The sequence below is a fragment of the Durio zibethinus genome, chromosome 5 (genome assembly GCF_047325235.1).
Source record: "Durio zibethinus cultivar Kanyao isolate XHJ-2024 chromosome 5, ASM4732523v1, whole genome shotgun sequence".
Classification (NCBI taxonomy): Eukaryota; Viridiplantae; Streptophyta; class Magnoliopsida; order Malvales; family Malvaceae; genus Durio; species Durio zibethinus.
The window spans coordinates 29,421,801-29,439,270 of NC_143166.1; the positions used below are offsets into that span (position 1 = coordinate 29,421,801).

The 17,470-nt window shown below is 32.1% G+C and overlaps 1 protein-coding gene and 1 pseudogene across 3 annotated transcripts; one reads left to right on the plus strand and one right to left on the minus strand.

The window, feature by feature from the left end:
* The first annotated feature begins 350 nt into the window (after positions 1 to 350).
* On the plus strand, positions 351 to 2,812 carry LOC111282135 (transcription factor TCP21 pseudogene; annotated as a pseudogene). The gene has a single exon (XR_016342248.1). The product of XR_016342248.1 is annotated as a transcription factor TCP21 pseudogene (transcript).
* Positions 2,813 to 9,143: 6,331 nt separating this feature from the next.
* On the minus strand, positions 9,144 to 15,712 carry LOC111282924 (dihydroorotate dehydrogenase (quinone), mitochondrial-like). Of its 2 annotated transcripts, XM_022871223.2 has the most exons (11): positions 15,027 to 15,593; positions 14,438 to 14,520; positions 13,513 to 13,836; positions 13,074 to 13,335; positions 12,640 to 12,720; positions 12,442 to 12,549; positions 12,333 to 12,362; positions 11,732 to 11,869; positions 10,115 to 10,152; positions 9,869 to 9,968; positions 9,144 to 9,470 (listed from the first exon to the last, which is right to left on the minus strand). In XM_022871223.2, exons 1-11 carry the CDS (start codon positions 15,159 to 15,161, stop codon positions 9,384 to 9,386), a joined length of 1,386 nt encoding a protein of 461 aa, XP_022726958.2. In that variant the 5' UTR covers positions 15,162 to 15,593; the 3' UTR covers positions 9,144 to 9,383. The 2 variants fall into 2 exon arrangements, with proteins under 2 accessions (XP_022726958.2, XP_089617112.1); XM_089760986.1 differs by lacking the exon at positions 12,333 to 12,362 and having other exon boundaries at positions 15,027 to 15,712.
* Positions 15,713 to 17,470: the final 1,758 nt, after the last annotated feature.

The window sequence follows — 17,470 nt, forward strand, 5'->3', positions numbered from 1 at the left end:
AAAGGAATATAATTATTTTTTTGAAAAAAAATTAAAATATTTTAAATTTTAGTTTGAAAAAATAAAGTATAAACAAATTAAAATTAAAAATTAAAAAACTCAACTATTAAGAATTATTTTATCAATTAATTTTATTTTTAAGTATTAATCGAAACATATTATTTTATCAAAATCTTTCAAAATAAATCAAAATTAACAAAAACAATTAATATTATTTGATATCAAATTTTATATATAAAATTACTTTTAAATGTATTATATTTTAATATAATTAAAACGTTTTGATATGACACGTATCGAATCGAAATTAACAATTATGATAATAAACTCATATAAAATTACTTTCCGACCAATAGTATTACATTATCCGAAACAAACGACCTTGGAGTCAAAGGGAAAAAACCCCGTTAATTTCATCTAAGGTGGACGTGGCTAACAATTAATGGATAATGAACTTACTCCACGTAGGTAGAATCTTCAATTCAAAGTACGGAAATGCGAATGGGTCCCATCCTCCCTGACAGCCTCCACTTAAATTCCCACGGTAAAAAAAAAAGGGGCGCGTGGGAAGCGTACAACAGGGAAATTGGGAAAGATGGGATTCAAAAGGAAATTGCGACTGTAGGGGTTGTGTGATGTGGGACCCACCTCCCATGTGCCCTCCCTCCTGTCTCCACCAGCTCCTGCCGCTCAATGATTAGCACTCTGCTTCCTCTCCCAAAACCCCTCCTCTCTCGGTCTCTCTCTCTCTCTCTCTCCTCTGTGCAAAAATTCTATTTCCAATTCTTCTTCTTTGGAAATCTTTAGTTGCCTTTTAATCTCCAATAACCCGAAACAGCAGAGACAATCTTTTTAGTTTGAAGAAAAAAAAAAGTAAGGGAATTTTCAGTAAGAGTGAGGTAATCCTTCCCCATGTCAAATTCAGAAGGTGGTGCTACAAACGGAGCCATAATGGACCCTCAGAGACAACAACCTCCAGGCAACGGTTCCCTCGGCGTCAAAAAACCTCCTTCCAAAGACCGTCACAGCAAAGTGGATGGTCGTGGCCGAAGAATCAGGATGCCAATCATTTGTGCGGCTCGTGTTTTCCAGTTGACTCGTGAGTTGGGTCACAAATCCGATGGTCAGACAATTGAGTGGCTGTTACGCCAAGCTGAACCTTCCATCATAGCCGCCACTGGTACGGGTACAACTCCCGCCAGCTTCTCGACAGTGTCGGTTTCCGTCCGCGGCGGAGCTAATTCTACTTCTTTATCGTCGACGACTTCTTCTTCGTCTTTGGATCATAAGCCTCTGCTGGGTCCTACCTCTTTTATACTCGGGAAACGCGTCAGGTCCGACGATGATAGCGCGGGAAAGGACGATTCCGGAGTGGTCACGGTGGGACCAGGTGTGGGGCCCATTGTAGGGCCCACAGGGACACACACAGGTGGGTTCTGGGCTCTTCCAGCGAGGCCCGACTTTGGTCAAGTATGGAGCTTCGCGCCCCCGCCTCCGCCGGAGATGGTGGTACAGACGGCTGCTGCTGCTGCGGCAGCGGCTGCTCAGCAACCTGCTGCTGCCGCGTTGTTCGTTCAGCAACAGCAAGCGATGGGAGAAGCGTCGGCGGCGAGGGTTGGCAATTATCATCCTGGTCATCTGAATTTGTTAGCCTCGTTGTCTGGTGCTCCGGGAGGTTCGGGCCGGAGAGACGAGGATCGGCGTTGAATTTGGGTGGACCATTTTACCCTTGTCGTTGTTGGGAGTTTATATATTTATATGAATATATATATTCTATAAATATTTGTGTATGGCTGTCGTTTTTATGTGTGTGGATGTGGAAGATGATTTTTAGTTGGAATTTTAGGGTTAGGGAATTAGGGTTTTGAGGGGGCAATTTGGATGATGAATGGATTCAAATTAGGGTTTTTTCCTTAGCACTTTTATCTGATGATTAATTAGGGTTTTAGAGGGTTCACAATTGTTTAGGTTTTTGGAGGGTTTATGTTGGAGGAGGAGAGGGGGGTCTAGAATTGGGGCTTTGGCGACCGGCCGCATGCTAAATTTTGGGATTTCCAGAATTGGAGATTTCTTTTATGATTAGTCAAGTTTGCTAATAACTTTTTTCTTTTGGAGAAATAGAGTGCTCTTGCTCTTTGATTTTGTGCAAAGAGTTGCTGATTTCTTTCTGCTTTGAAGAGACCGTGGAGGTTTATTTCCCACGTTGAAAAAGGATGTAAACGTGGATTTGAAGAATTCATTGCTTTTCTGCATTGTCAAATTCTTCCAGAATTCATCATATAGCAATGATGAACGAGCAAAGTGAGTTGAATCTTAGTTATGGTTTGTGCTTGATTTACACATAATTGGGGTTTGAGTTGATTAACCTAAATCGGTGTCTGGCATGCTGAAAACCGGGATTCGCTCTGAATGATACAATGCTTGGCTTGATGCTGTGGATATATGGTCTCCCAAAATATGCTGGAATTCCCTTTATTGCTAATGGAGTTTGAGAATTATTAGTTTCTTTGCTGCTATTTGGCATAGCTTAGCATTGAAAATTATAGTTCTTAAATGCGTGGACGTGGGTTGATGTGGCCCTCTCTCTTCTGCTTTCATTGTCTATGTTGATCACATGATCTCAAAGGAGACTGCTGTGTGAAAGATAAAGGCTCTGGTTCCTTTCTGTAAGACATCTGTTTTGGAAAATTTTAGCTGTATTCTTAGCCATTTCTTAGATTTATCAGCGTGCAAATAATGTGTTCTTCATTTATGTAAGTGGATTGTTTTGGGTGACTCTTGTGTGAATAAAAAACCCATCCGTTTTTCTCAATTTTGCTTTTCTGTTGCTCATTCTTTCTCCTTTGTGTGCTATTATTACCTTAGGCTTTGTGTAAGAATGCATTTAGTTCTGCTACTAATTATCTCATTTCTGCAATTCAATTTTTGAGTTGCGTTTGATTTATGTATTCTGTCATAACTGGGTCTTGTTTGTTCAATGGTGAATGTAGTCCTTGGAGATCTATAATATGTATAAGTGGTCCTATCTGCTGATTTAATAGTTTGGGTCAGAGGTATAATAATTGCCATGACAGCTCTTTCTCGATCTTTTCTTGCTGGCTGTAACTAACAAAACTTATCACCAAAGTTTGATCACTGTGTAATAGATACAGAGCATCGGAACTTCATCGACATGATCATTACCAATTTTGGAAACATTAGAAACTACAATTGGTTTCTTTGATTCTGATGATAGAGAGTTTGGACGTTTCGAACTAGCTATGATTCTGGATTTTGTCCTTCAAAATTGATTGGCACTAACTACTCCATAATATTTCTTCTGTGACTTGGATTTTAATGACTTTACTCGTGCTATTTATTGCTGCTCTTTGCATCATAATTGTATTTCTCAGAAATATGGACCTGCATTGCATATGATTGAATAATAATATCGTGATTCCTCCTCTTCTTGGTACTTGGAGGGGCGGTAAGAAGCACATGCAGCAGTCATCTTGTCGACTCTCAACTGGAAAAACTGCAGTTAATACGAAGTTCTGTAGTGCTAGGAAAGAAATTCCTTGTGGTTAATGTCTGGCTAATTGTACCATTTCTCAAGGTGCTGTTTAGGTAGGAATTGAAATACCGTGCATCTATGAACTTTATGGGCATTTCAATTAATCAATAGTAGTACTATTACAGATGAGCGTGTAGTGCTGCAACAAGAATTTTCAAGGAAGGGATTGCAGAGTTTTCGGTTCTTGAAAACTTTGCCATCTCATGATTTTTAATGGATTGCTTGTCAAAGGAGCTAGGAAGATGGTGACAGCATTGTGTTTCCTAAGATAGATTGGGAAGGGATTTGCAGTTTCCAGGAAAAGAAGTGGGACATGGTGATGGACATGGCAGTCCAGATGATAGTATATTATTGTTGAACGAGAAAGGGTTTCTCAAGTCTTGGCAGAATGAGGAAAAAAACAATTAGTGAGAGCAAAAATATGCATCGTTTCAAACTATTTGAACTTTGATCAGATATTACCTAACTATTGCAAAACAAAAGAGTTAGGACCCAATAATTAATGGGGTCCCTTGGATTAAATGCCTTGCTGAAAAAGTTGGGATAGTCTTATAATGTTTGGACCATCCCAACCTTAATTGCAGCTAGATTCTAGACTGGTAAATTTTCTTCCAACTGAAAGTTTAGCCCTCCATTTCTTATCATTCATAGGCTAGGGCCATTGTAGTTGGGACAGCTTCACATTTTCGTGGGCTCATTTGGCAATTGAAGTAGAACACATGCCATGCAACAGCCGAGAGCAATGCAAATCATGGGGAGCCTCAAATTCCAAAATTTAGATGGTTTTTATGCTCCCTTTAGGATCATTTTACACAGGAACGTTTATTTAATATTTAGTAGGAGGTGGTTAGTCTTTAGTGTTCCTTCACTTATCCCAACGTATTAATTAATTTATATCGTAAACCCCAAAACTAAGATCAAATTAGCTAACTAAAATGAGTAATTGACGAAAAAATAAAAACTATTGAATAATAATGCTGAATAGCGGATGTCTTTTTTTATTAGAATAAAATACATGCATAATCATCTTTTGGATGAATTTTTATTTTGATTATCCAACTATAAAATATAATATTTTAATAATTAATATTTGCATAATTATTTATATTGATCATCCAATTGGTAATGAAATCTCTATCCAAATACGAAAAATAAGATAATGTGAATAATTCTGCTTGTAACTCACCTAAAATTGAAAAAAAAAAAAAAAAAAACCCCTTTTTCAGATTTTGAGACGTTGAAAACTGTTTTTTTAGTTCTTAATTTATCCTTAAATTTTTATTTTATTTGATTGCAAAAGATATTATGCACTTAAATTTTTTTAAACTTATAATTTTGGAGTATCAACTTTAATAACACGTTAACTGATTCAAAAAATAATTGATTCTAATTGACAAATACTTCAATAATATGTCAATTGATTCAAGAAATAATCGACTCTAATTAACAAGTGTTAAAAGTGGAATTTAACAACAATTCAATAATATAGGGAGAAAGAATAGATAGAATATGCCCCCATGCATGCAGGATAAAGCTAAAGACCTTCGCTTTACGAGACTGACGCTTTACCACTAAGCTATAAGGGCTTTGGTTCTGATCAAACTTTCCGAGTATTTAATAAAAAATAATATCCATTATTATTTGGAGACGAAACAAGGCTCTTAGAGAGAAAAAGAGGAACGGCAGAAAGAAGAAGAAAAAAATGGCGTCGTCAAAAGGAGGACAGCAAATGGTGAGAGTATGGGACATGGACATGATGAGCTTGGAGCAGCTCGAAGCACTGAAAGAAAGAGCCGTTTACAGGACAACCTTAACAACATCCGCACCGCCACCGGTCACCTCGCGATCGCCTCCACCGCTCTCCACGACCTTTCCCTCTGCCCCTAAGGTGCATCCGTCTACTACCGTCCACCTTCTTTTTTGCTTATTTTTTAATAAAAATTATTATAACTAGCAAAATACCCTCCCATTAACTCGAGTCAATTTTTTTTTTTAATTTTATCATATCTATTTAATTATTTTTATTATAAAATTTATCTAATTTAAAAACAAAAATAAAAAACAAATGAAATGAAATGTAGTTATTTTGATTTATTTTTTTATAGAAGTTATCTAATTTAAAAAAAAAAAAGTAAAAAGATAAAAAACAAAACAAGATGAAAAAAAAAAAAAAAAAAATATTCATAGGGGATACTATTCGGACACTTCCATTAAACTCAAAATATTAATTTTTTAAATTAAGATATCAGATAATTAGTTTATTAATATAATATATAAAACAAAAAAAATAATAAAATATATACTTTTATATATACTTTAACAATAAATAAAATAGAATTCCCTAAATATGCTTTTATCTCGATCTTTTTCTTTCTTTTAAAAAAAAGAGACTTGTTTTAATTTAATCTCGATCTAAAATTTTTTTTTTATTTAATCAGGATGGATCAAATCTATCGAATATAAATTATTTTCGTATTTTTATCAATTGATATCATTTGTTATAAAATTTACTTAATTAAAAATTTAAAAAAGTAAAAGAAAAAAGCTAAACGAAGTTGAGATGTAAACGCTTCAATGTATCATGTTTTAATTAAATTAATTTAATAAAAAATAAAAAGTTGAATTTATTAAGTTAAGGTATTAAATAATGATCTTTTTAATATAATACATATATAAATATAAAATAAAATAAAATGATAAAAATAAAGTTATATTAAGGATTTTAAAAAAGAATTAAAAAAAAATTCAAATCCTAATGTGATAACAAACTTCTGTAATTTCTTTTTTATAAAAATTATCAAATAAAAAATAATATATATTAAATTAATAATATTAATCGAATCCTACTTCCTTAGAAATTTTAAAATATTTAAAAATTTTATTAAATATTAAAAATTTTAAAAAATTAAAAATGAAAAAAGAAGCAAATAATTGAATACGCAATATACTCTTGGAGTCACACAAAAAATTAAATTAATTAAAATATTTATTAAATATAAAAATAAAAAAAAATAGATAAGAGAAAAGCGAACAAAACAAAAAAAATACACGGTATACTCCTTGGTATAAGTGGATGACAAAACAAAACATAAAAATCTAAAAAAGCATAAAATAAAATAAAATCTGAATGTGACGGTAACATATATTGTCAATATTTTTAAATAATAAAATAAACAACAACCAAAAAGTATATTTTAATAAAAATATAGAATGAGGTTTAAATTTATAATAGATATTTTAATTTTTATTAAATAAATAAAGGAAAAAAAGTAAATAAAAAAATTAAATAATTTGACATGTGACATAACTTTGAGATCAAGTAAATCATAAAAATTAAATCCAAAAATTTGTTTATTAAATATATAAAAAAGAAAAAAAGAAAAAGATTTTAAAAATTTGCAGTATATTTTTTATTAAAAAAGGTAAAAAAAAATAAAAAAATTTATTGAATCTTCTAAAAAAAAGAAAAAATAGATAAAATTTGATGTCGAGTTAGTTCTTTCAAAAAAATAAAAGATTTTTAAGAAACATTTAAAAAATAAAAAAATTTACACCTGATACCAAGGAAAAAAACTTAAGAAAAAAGATTTTATCGAGAAAAAAAAAAAGGTTGCATTGAAAAAAGAAATAATATAAAATACATAAAAATTAAATTAAAAATAATAAAATCATCAAAATGTATCCCACGAAAAATTCGATTCCTATATTTAAAAACAAAAAAGTGAGCGACAAGGGAAAATTTTTTTTGAATATTTATATATTTAAATATTTATATTTAAAAAATAATATTTTATTAATTTCAAATCAAATGAAATATATTTATATAATATCAAATTAAATTTAAATTTAAATATTAAAAAAAATTTTTAAATTAAATTAAATTTAAATTTAATAAATATAAAATCAAATCAAATTCAAAACGAGTAAATATCCTTATCGATTCGTTGTCATCCCGACTCCACACTCACAAAAAATAGACCAACAAAAATGGACCCCATACCTTTAAAATTAAAAAAAAAAAAAAGTGGTGGGCCTCACGAATTAAAAAAAAATTTAAAAAAAGGAAAATTAGAAAACGGATGAGAAAAACATAACCAAGGTGTGAGTCGCACTTTAAAAAAATAACAAAAAATTTAACCTCATATTCTTAAAAAAAAAAAAAAAAAAAAAGGTGGGCTCCACAAACTAAGAAACAAAAAAAAATGGAAGAAAAAATTTTAAATAAAAAAGTGAATCCCATACCAAAAAGTGGAAATTTTTAACCAAAAAAAAAAAAAAAAAACCCTGTAGCTCCCACGAAAGCAAAAAGTCAAGAAGCTACTATGACTGTCACGCGATAGCCATTACTTGCAACATTTATATACGGGATACACATTTTTGGTTTCTCTCATACAATAGGGAAGAAAATGTTGGTTCCTCTCTATTTTCTTGTCCTTTAATAAAAACATTGTTCTTAGGCTAGAAGGCAAGGTGGCATTGATCACAGGAGCTGCTTGAGTATTGATTCTTGCAGGAAAAGGCAGCACAATTCCAGTGGGTAGCGTTTGTTCTATTGTTGGTGAAGTTGCTTCTCATGCATACGCTAGTTAAAAGCATGCCATTGTAGGACTAGAGCAGAGCTTGGGAAGTTTGGGATTCAAGTCGACCGCTTATCACCTTACTTTTCTCCCAATTCCCACGGCCGAAGCTTTTTACTTCAACTCTAGTTCAATTTTTATTTTATTTTATTGTTTACTTTTGCAGTTTTTCTTTTTTCTGCTACCAAAGTTTTCTTGGAATAGGGCATGCTGAAAGTACACAATAGGATCATTCTTTTTGCCTTTTCTCGATAAGAAAGGCAACTACTACATTGTATCCAGTGACAGACCAAAGATTTTAAGTTGGGGATCAAATTAAATAACAATTATAATTTAAAATTTTTCATTTGATATATAATAAGTTATTATTTTATCAAAAGTTATAAAATTTTTAAGTAAAATATGACATTTTATAATGTAATTATAAATAAGACACATAAAAAATAATTATTTAAAGTAAAAAAACTCAAATAATTTTATTTAAAATTATGCATGACAATTTTTCATAAGAAAAATCATTAGACTGACTTGGTGCTGGATTCAAATTAAGAAATAAGACTTAATGCTGGATTTAAGCTTAGGAAATAAAATTTATCTCTTTATGTTCTATTAATCTCTTTTTTTATAATTTTTTTATTAAACTTTTTAGAATAGTTTTGATTTTTTTAATGTGAATCATATTTAACAAATACATTTATTTTTTAATTTTTTAACAAGAACATTTGCAAAAATATTAATATTTTTGCAAATTACTTGAAATTTAAGAACTGAATTTTTTTTTTTTGTGTTAAACGTTTTTTTTTAATTACAAGCATAAATTACAATTATAAATAGATATTACCCAATTGAATAATCAAACAAATAAACTAATCAATAAATTAAAACATAATTAAACAAATCCAACATAAAATTAAAATAAATCTATGTATAATGAAATTTGAACTTAAAATCTTAATATTCTAAACATTTACAACCACAAAGAAAAACTTTTTTTTTTTTTTTAAGGGGAGCTATTTTTAATTTTTAAATAGAGCATTTATAAATTATATATATTATTATGTGGCTCCGCCACTGATTGTATCAAAAATGTTTTCCCACATTACACATGTAAATCCTCTCAAACTGATGAAGAAAGGAAGGGTAAACTTTATGCAAAATCACAAGAAAAAAATAGAGCCGAGCAAAAGTGACCATGTTGGGATAAGCATAGGCCATGATTAAAATACAGCTAGTTTGTGATGAATTTCTTGTTGTTAAGGCAGGTACTGCCTGCAATCAGCACCAACAGCTTCATGGATAGATTTGAAACCATCCCTTTCTAAGCACTCAGCAAGTTCAGCCTGCAAAAGTAGCGCAATCACAATAAACCAAGCAAAATATTTAACAAAAGCATTGGCCCTAGACCTTCCCAAGCCTTAATAACCCCAATCCAACAACGGCACCCCTAGAATCAGATACATCAAAAGAAGGTAACAAAGTTGAATGCAAAATCAAACACACAAGGAATGACCATAACTTCTCTCTTAAAATTACAATGATGAGACCTGAACTAGGATTAAGACATAAGAATTTGCAGGATTATGATTATATCAGATGACCCAAATAGTTACAGATCCAAATAACCGGTTAAGCAAGACAGATATCACGGAAGACAGCACATTTTCTGTCACCATGGACAAGGATGTTAAGCAGAAAGAAAATAAATAAACATAAAGTTCAGAAATTTAAAGGAGAATACCTTTATTTGAGGAATTAAGGCAGGGCCTCCATATGCAAATGCTGTATAAAGCTGAACGAGAGTTGCTCCAGCCCTTATTTTTTTGTATGCATCCTCACCACTGAGTTTAATGCATAATTCAAATTAATAAGATGTACATAAAGATAATAATAGCAGCAATGATGATGGTGATGATGGTGACAGTGACAATTACGTTGTTTAGATGATAAAATGAATGGTAACGATTAATAAGTACCCTGACTTTACCTGCAAATACCACCACAGCCTATTAAAGGGATCTGTCCCTGGCAAAGAAGAATGCACGTTCACTTTATAAGTAAGATACATCCATACTATAAGAACTTTACAAGTAAAACAATCAATAGCATTAAAACAGAAATCATGACCAGGTGGTAAGTATCTGAATGCTTTACAAAATTGACTTGAAAAATATAAAGTTGCATAGAGAAGACCTCAGAAACAGCAAGAAACCATTAAAAAACAATAATAAGGCCAGCTGCACACCTAGCTGTTGAATACACTTGTGAACATACCAGCTCAATCATCCTAACATTCAAATTCAGAGCATACCCCAGCAGGACAAACCACATAACCACAAATTATAATGCCCTCAAGAGTAAAAGCTTAAAGCATCTTGGAATGTCCAATAAGATAATGAAATAGGAAAATATATACAGTTCCTATACAACAACACCCTGAGGTTTTATAAAATTAAATTTTCGCCGCTGTACTTTAAAGAGGCAATATTTTGTAACTTGAAGTAGCCAGTTTGTTTACCAATACCTTTTTGGCTTTTTTTCACGTTTTATATGTGAGGCTGGGATAAAGCAGAGGAGTGTGGTTGCAGGGTTTTTGGAAAAGAAAGGTAGAAGACAGCCACTTCAATACACTAAGGGAAAATATGTATAGAAATAGAAGGTATGACCAATTCAAAGCACAAAAAAAAATTTAAGAATCAATTATTGCGTTTCTATTCCCAGAAACGCAGTATTCGATTACTCATTTTAAAAAAATTATAATGAACAATTATTACGTTTAGATTCAAAGAAATGCATTAATTAAGATTTAATTAAAAAAATGACAATAAACAATTACTGCATTTAGCTTCAAAGAAATACAGTAATTAATATTAAAGCTATAAAAAAATGACAATTAACAATTACTGTGTTTAGTTTCAAAGAAACGCAATAATTGGGCTTTATCAAACACCTATACTTTATGCCTTGTTTGGTTTTTTTACCAAAAATTAATAAAAGTCAAATTGTTATTACATAATTATTATTTATTACTAATTAAAATTAAGAAGAAAATGTATAAAAAAAAGCTTTCAAAAGTAACAATTAAAACAGGCAAAGGAGAGATTGTAGATTAATTGCCTTTTCGCTCCAAACATTGCTAAAAAAAATTAATAATCAATTTAAAAAATTCCAAAAAAAAAAAATCACAATTACTGCATTTGTTTTCACCAACGCAATATTTGACGTTTGAAAAAAAAAAAAAAAACCTTACCATACATTGATTTTCAAAAGGTTAAAATAAAAAGAAAATATTTTTTATTCAGATCAAATGTGAGACAAAAGTAATTTTCCTCCCGAAATCTTAAAAAACCGTAAGAGATGTGGGTTTCTGATTCCAGAACTTGAGGTACTGTTGGGAATCTAAGATTACCCCTAAGAATCAGAAACCCTTGAACCAAACGTGGGAATTTGAATACCCAACAGCAACATTCCGCTGGAAAATCTCAGATTACTCCCAAACAAACGCCCCCAAAATGGAAAACATGTTTAGACATAGAAGATATGACCATGAAAGCCAGCAGCCTCAACAATTTATCATAATGTTTTGTAAGAATAGACAACATACTCTTGTCAGGACATACATCTCCTTTAAGATGTTGGTTGACAAATTAAAGAGATGCTTCCCACTAAAGCCACCAGATTCTGCACAGACTGGATTTTTATTTACAGGGTCTGGTCTTGAAATGGTTGTGTTTGATATAATCTAGAAAATAGAGAAAGGAGAACATCAGGGAGAAACAATGAAGAGCAAGAGAAACAAAAATTAGTGTGCAATTTAACATACTATGTACTCTGTATCTTATAACAGAAAGAATGAAGTAAACAAAAAACTATAAGATCACAGCTTCTTAAACCAACTGTTACTAACAAGGAAACTGATATGAATTTCATCATGATGTTCTTTCAATGCATTTAGGAAAAAAAAAAATCGGGAATATTACTTTAAGAAAATACAACTTTCTTTACAGATAAATAAATCTAAGGGCTAGAATACTACTTCTTTCGTTTGTACAAAATGTGAGTAAAAGAACAAAATTGTCGTAAGGATACAAATTATAAAAGAATGAGCAAGAAAAATGACTAAAATGCACCATCAAGCAAGAAACTTCTAATCATATAAGACATGAACAAGAAATATACGAATTTTCCAATGGGAAGAAAAATACCAATCCATCCAATTGGAGGGCAACAGCAACCTAAAATCAAAGAAAAGCAACAATAAGAACATAATACAGATAAGCAATGAAGTAGTATCTAAATGCAAGTAGAGCATACTGCTGCTATATCCTCAAGGTCTTCTTTAGACAAGTCTGGAGCAATTTTAACAAGCAGTGGAGGAGGGCCCACCTCATCCCACTGCATTTCATCACGAGCAGCTTGAACCTTTGACAAAACAGCAAAGTTGAGAAGAGTGAAGTTCAGCTCTTTCATATCACAAGAAGGAAGATTAATTTCACAGCTAGAGATCTATACCTTTGTAACAAGATCCTTCAACTGTTTCCTTCCCTGAAGCATACGCAATCCAGGAGTGTTTGGTGATGAAACATTAATAACCTAAGAAAGTCGTGCAAAAGGAGATCAGTATTATGGCATCCATCATCAAATTCACGAAAAACACAAAGAAAACTTCCTGAATTAATATCATTTAAATTAATATGGCGGGGAGTATATTGATACCCCCCTAAGGTTATACTTATTAATAATCATGTTTCTATTTTGAAAAAAAAAAAGGAATGCATCTATCTCCCTCCCAAGAGGTAAGCATAAGAAATTATAAGTAAGCAAACCATGCTAAGCAACCATTTTAAATACTACAAAAAACAATTATATCATTTATTTTGTGTGAAAATTTTGTACTAACGAAAACATGGAAAGGAATGAATTAACTCAAATAATGAATATACTACCAAGTAATCAGCATACTGGGATAACATATGAACTCCTTGTACATAGTCGACAGCGGCATCCTCACTTGTCTTATTCTTTCCAAGATTGACTCCAAGAATTCCAGGACCAGCTTTGCCTCCATGTTTGTTTTCATCACTCAAGGGTGATGAAGAGCTTGAAGTCTCTAACTTCTCTAACTTCCTTTTACCATGCTGGGTAGACAATCGATTTGCAACAGCATCAATTCCTTCACTATTGAATCCACATCGATTTATGATAGCACTGACCAATAAATCCAGTTAGATAAAACAGAAAAGCTTGAACTCCAAGTAACATGAGTTCGAGCAATCAAATCTCTTGGCAAAACCACAAGAAAGCATCACCTTACTCATGCCCATGCCACAAAATGGGTAAGATCATAATTTAAAGAAACAGTAGAAAGGGAGAATTAGGCCTCACCCTTCTTGTCGCAATCTAAAGATGCGTGGCTTTGGATTACCCTCTTGTGCGATAGGGGTTACTGATCCAACTTCCACAAAGCCAAAGCCCATACCAAGTAAGCCTTCAACAGCTTCTGCATTTTTATCGAAGCCAGCAGAAAGACCTATAGGATTTGAAAACTTCCTCCCCCAAACTTCTAATCCCAAAATTGGTGGATCAGGCCTCTTCTCCCTGGGAACCCAGCCACGTGCAGCAGCTGAAACAGCTAGTCTATGAGCAACCTCAGCATCCAAAAGTGCAAAGAATGGGTTTACAAGTTTTGTCGCTGAGAATAGCCAACCACTGCCAAAATTCCATATTGTATAAGTTGATGGCTAATCAATACAACATGAGGATTCATTTCAAGCTCCGGTATTTCCATGAATGGATCCATAAAAACTTTTATATAAATTTAAAATCAAAACATAGATAAAGGCCTATTGGCAATTAAGGTTTCAATGTCGGGTTGTTTTAGTTTGCGTTCTTCAATGATAGCTATAATGCCAAGTTGCTGTGATACAAAAGTAAATGGAGAGGCAAAAATACAGAAAGCAAACAAAATCTATACCGACCACGTCGCTGTGACACGAAAGACAAAATGCAGGTATTCTTTACAGCTGTTTTAGTCATATAATAACATGTAAAGGCATGGTTTCAAGGGAAGATACTTGTTCATTTTCCAAAATAATTTCAGATTAAAGTTAATGGAACCATTAGCACAATTTTCTAAATCAAACAAAAAAAAAATCAACAGGAATTGCAGATATTCCTTTCAATCCAGAAAAGAAAAAAAAAAAGGGGGGGGGGGGGGGGGGAACCCTCCTCATTTGCAAAACAAAACAACACATGAAAAAAAATGTTAAGTTACAAAGGAAGATATCACTGGCAGGTCCAAAATAAATACCAGAAAGTTTCTTCATCAACTGTACCAACATAAGCTCCTCCTGCTATAATTAAGCCTATGGTGGCTCCGGTCAATAACCTCCCCTAGAATTGAAAAATAACCAAAGACCATGGAATCAGAAAGCGATGTCTTAGAACAGAAAATTCAGCACACAACCAAATGAATATTAATGAAAGTTAACACCTCATACTGGAATCGTTTTTTAAATTGAATTCAACGTTTTAAACCATCCCATGAACCAGAAAATCCAGTTTATTATTAAGAAGTATATTTCCAATGCAAGATACAAACAATTTAAGATGTTCTCAAACGCTTTTCTCTTAAGTTGGTCAAGCAAAAAAACCCATTTTTAATCCTACCAATCGCAACTTTCAAAATACCCATCTCACTATTAAGACATTTACGCTTAGGTTAGCTAAACTTTATACCTAAAGATTTGAATGGATAACGAAAAGATATAAATGGAAAAGCAAAAAAACAAAAATAAAAAATCCATTTGGCGCATAAAAACTTCAAGCATCTATCCTTTACTATAGAAAAGATATACATAAAACTTTTCATAAAATGAGGTAGGGAAAAGAAAACTTACCTTTTTGGAAGAATGAGGGATTTTAGGAGCAGAAGTAGCAGCAGAAGAGCTATGTCTGGAAGCTCCAATGGAAGTTGAAATAACCTTTTGGCGAATGAAATCTCTAAACAATTTCCCAGCAACCCGTGTCGCCATCAATTCAAAATTGCAGGGACAAAGAGAGTCTGTAAGAAGGGAAAAAGAAAGAAACCTTTTTCTAAAAAAAAAAAATTTGTGGCTTTTGTATTGAAAAGTTGAAAAGAGAGGTTAAGAGAGGTTTTAGCAGAGAAGAAACAGAGGAGGCTGTGAGGTTTTTGGGGTCTTTATCTAATTCCAGCCCTTATTACTCGCGCCCTTCATCTAGGGTATTGGAATATGCTCTCTTGCTAATGCTAATGCTAATTGCCATATTTGCTTTGATAAAAACGATAAAAAATTTGAACTTTTCAGGTTCTTTTTTAGAGTAGTATAATTTATTTAGAAGGAAAGATTCCCAACAATTGCAACTTTTCCACCGGAATACAACTCAACTTCAACTAGTTTCTTTTTAAAACTATTAGAATGCCGCGCGTTGACGCCAGAGAATTTAATGGCAAATATATAACATTAGTATAATTATTTTTAAATACTGTATTAACTTCATATTATAATTATGAACCTTAAATTCACAAAATTTAATAATTTTTGAACTTACAAAATATTAGTCTAAGCAAACAAATACGCAATTTCAATATCAAAAAGTTATTACAATTTCCTCCTATTTTTTCTTCAGACTGGTGGACAATAATTTAGATTAAAGACCTTCATAGTCAAACCTAACAAAAACAATGGCAAGAAACACATAGTTGGCAAATCCTAGAAATTGAAAAGCAATGACAGCACAGGCATATATTCAGAGTCCCAGAAGCGGAGCTTGCTTAAAAAGTTATCATCAATGGCTTTCGGTACCAAATGTAAGAAATATCTTTTCCCACTTATGAAGAGCTATTCTTCCCTTTTCGGGTCAGACAAGTCCACCTGCTCGAATGAATGCCATGGTATTTGTTATCATTTTATTTTCTGAGAATAACTATTTATGAAACAGATTTTCCTTTTGCTCCAGCCCCTAGTCTGTACTATACATCTCCGCTTCCTGCCTATGAATCTCCGTTAAAGGGAAGGCTCAAAACCACAACCCCACCAAGGTGCACTTTAGGTCTTAATACAATATTAGCAAAATTTTAAAGTCTAATTTATCTCATTTAATTCATATATTCATTCTTAAAAAATGATACCCAAAGATTTTAGATTTAAATCTCTAACACTTTCAATTTTTTTTTTTTATTTATATATAGATTCTTAAAAAGTAACATCTAATATATTTAAAATTTATATTTCTAACACTTTTTAACTCTGTTTTTATTTATATAATTATTTTTAAAACGTAATATTTGATTAGTTTGGGATTTAAATATTTAATATTTCCAACTTTTTTTTATTTCTAAGCTACAACATTTTTTTTTACCAAAAAATTTATAAAAAAACAGGAGGCCAAGCTGATATCATCATATTTTCATGTCAAACCAAGCAGTTTGAGTAGGCCTATCTAAGTGTAGACACCCATTTTTTTAAGTCGGGTTAGATTTTGATTCGATGAATCATCTCAAATAACCCGTTTCTTATTGTGGTATTCTAGATAAAGATAATGAAAAATAAAAAGTAAAAAATAAATAGAGACAGAAGACTAATTCTAATAAAATTCTAAGATATGAAGGTTTAAATTTTGAAACTGTGGTAAAAAGAAATTTTTTTTTTAAACCAGGATAAACAGATCAATAGGATAGGGGGATTTTAATTTTTAAATCCTCGATTAATCTTATGCTTAATCCCTATATAAACCCCACTGATGACATAAGTGGGGAAGAATAGACAGCAAGAACAGAAAGAGCATAAGGACAACAAAAAATTCTAAAAAAAGTTTCTGGTAAAAATAATAACTTGTACTTTTTTTTTAAATTGTGAAAGTGGGATTTGGCGTTGCTAGAGGGATTCTGGAAGGCAAAATGTTGATTTGGGAATTTTTGTGATATATTTTTATTGGGAATTTTTTAGAAATTTGAAAATCTGGATGAATTTTTTGGTGAAAATTCAAACTTTTCAGGTGTTTTCCGACAATAAACCCGGCTTCCGGCATCATTACCAAACTCTGGTGGTTTTTTCCAAAAATCGGTAGCTTTTCGACAAAATTAGACAGTTTTCGACGTTGCAATGTCAAAAACCGACGGAAAAGGAAACAAAGGAAAAGCAAAGGAGAGAGAGAGAGAGAGAGTAAGAGAAGCCTGAGGAAAAAGCTGAAATTTGTAATTTTTATATTGCATAAGAATGACATCGTTTTAGGTTGAAAACAAGCTAGGACCCATGAGTTTTCCGTTTCACAAGCCCAACAAGTTTCGCTTGACCAGGCGACCCACACTACTGCTGAGCTG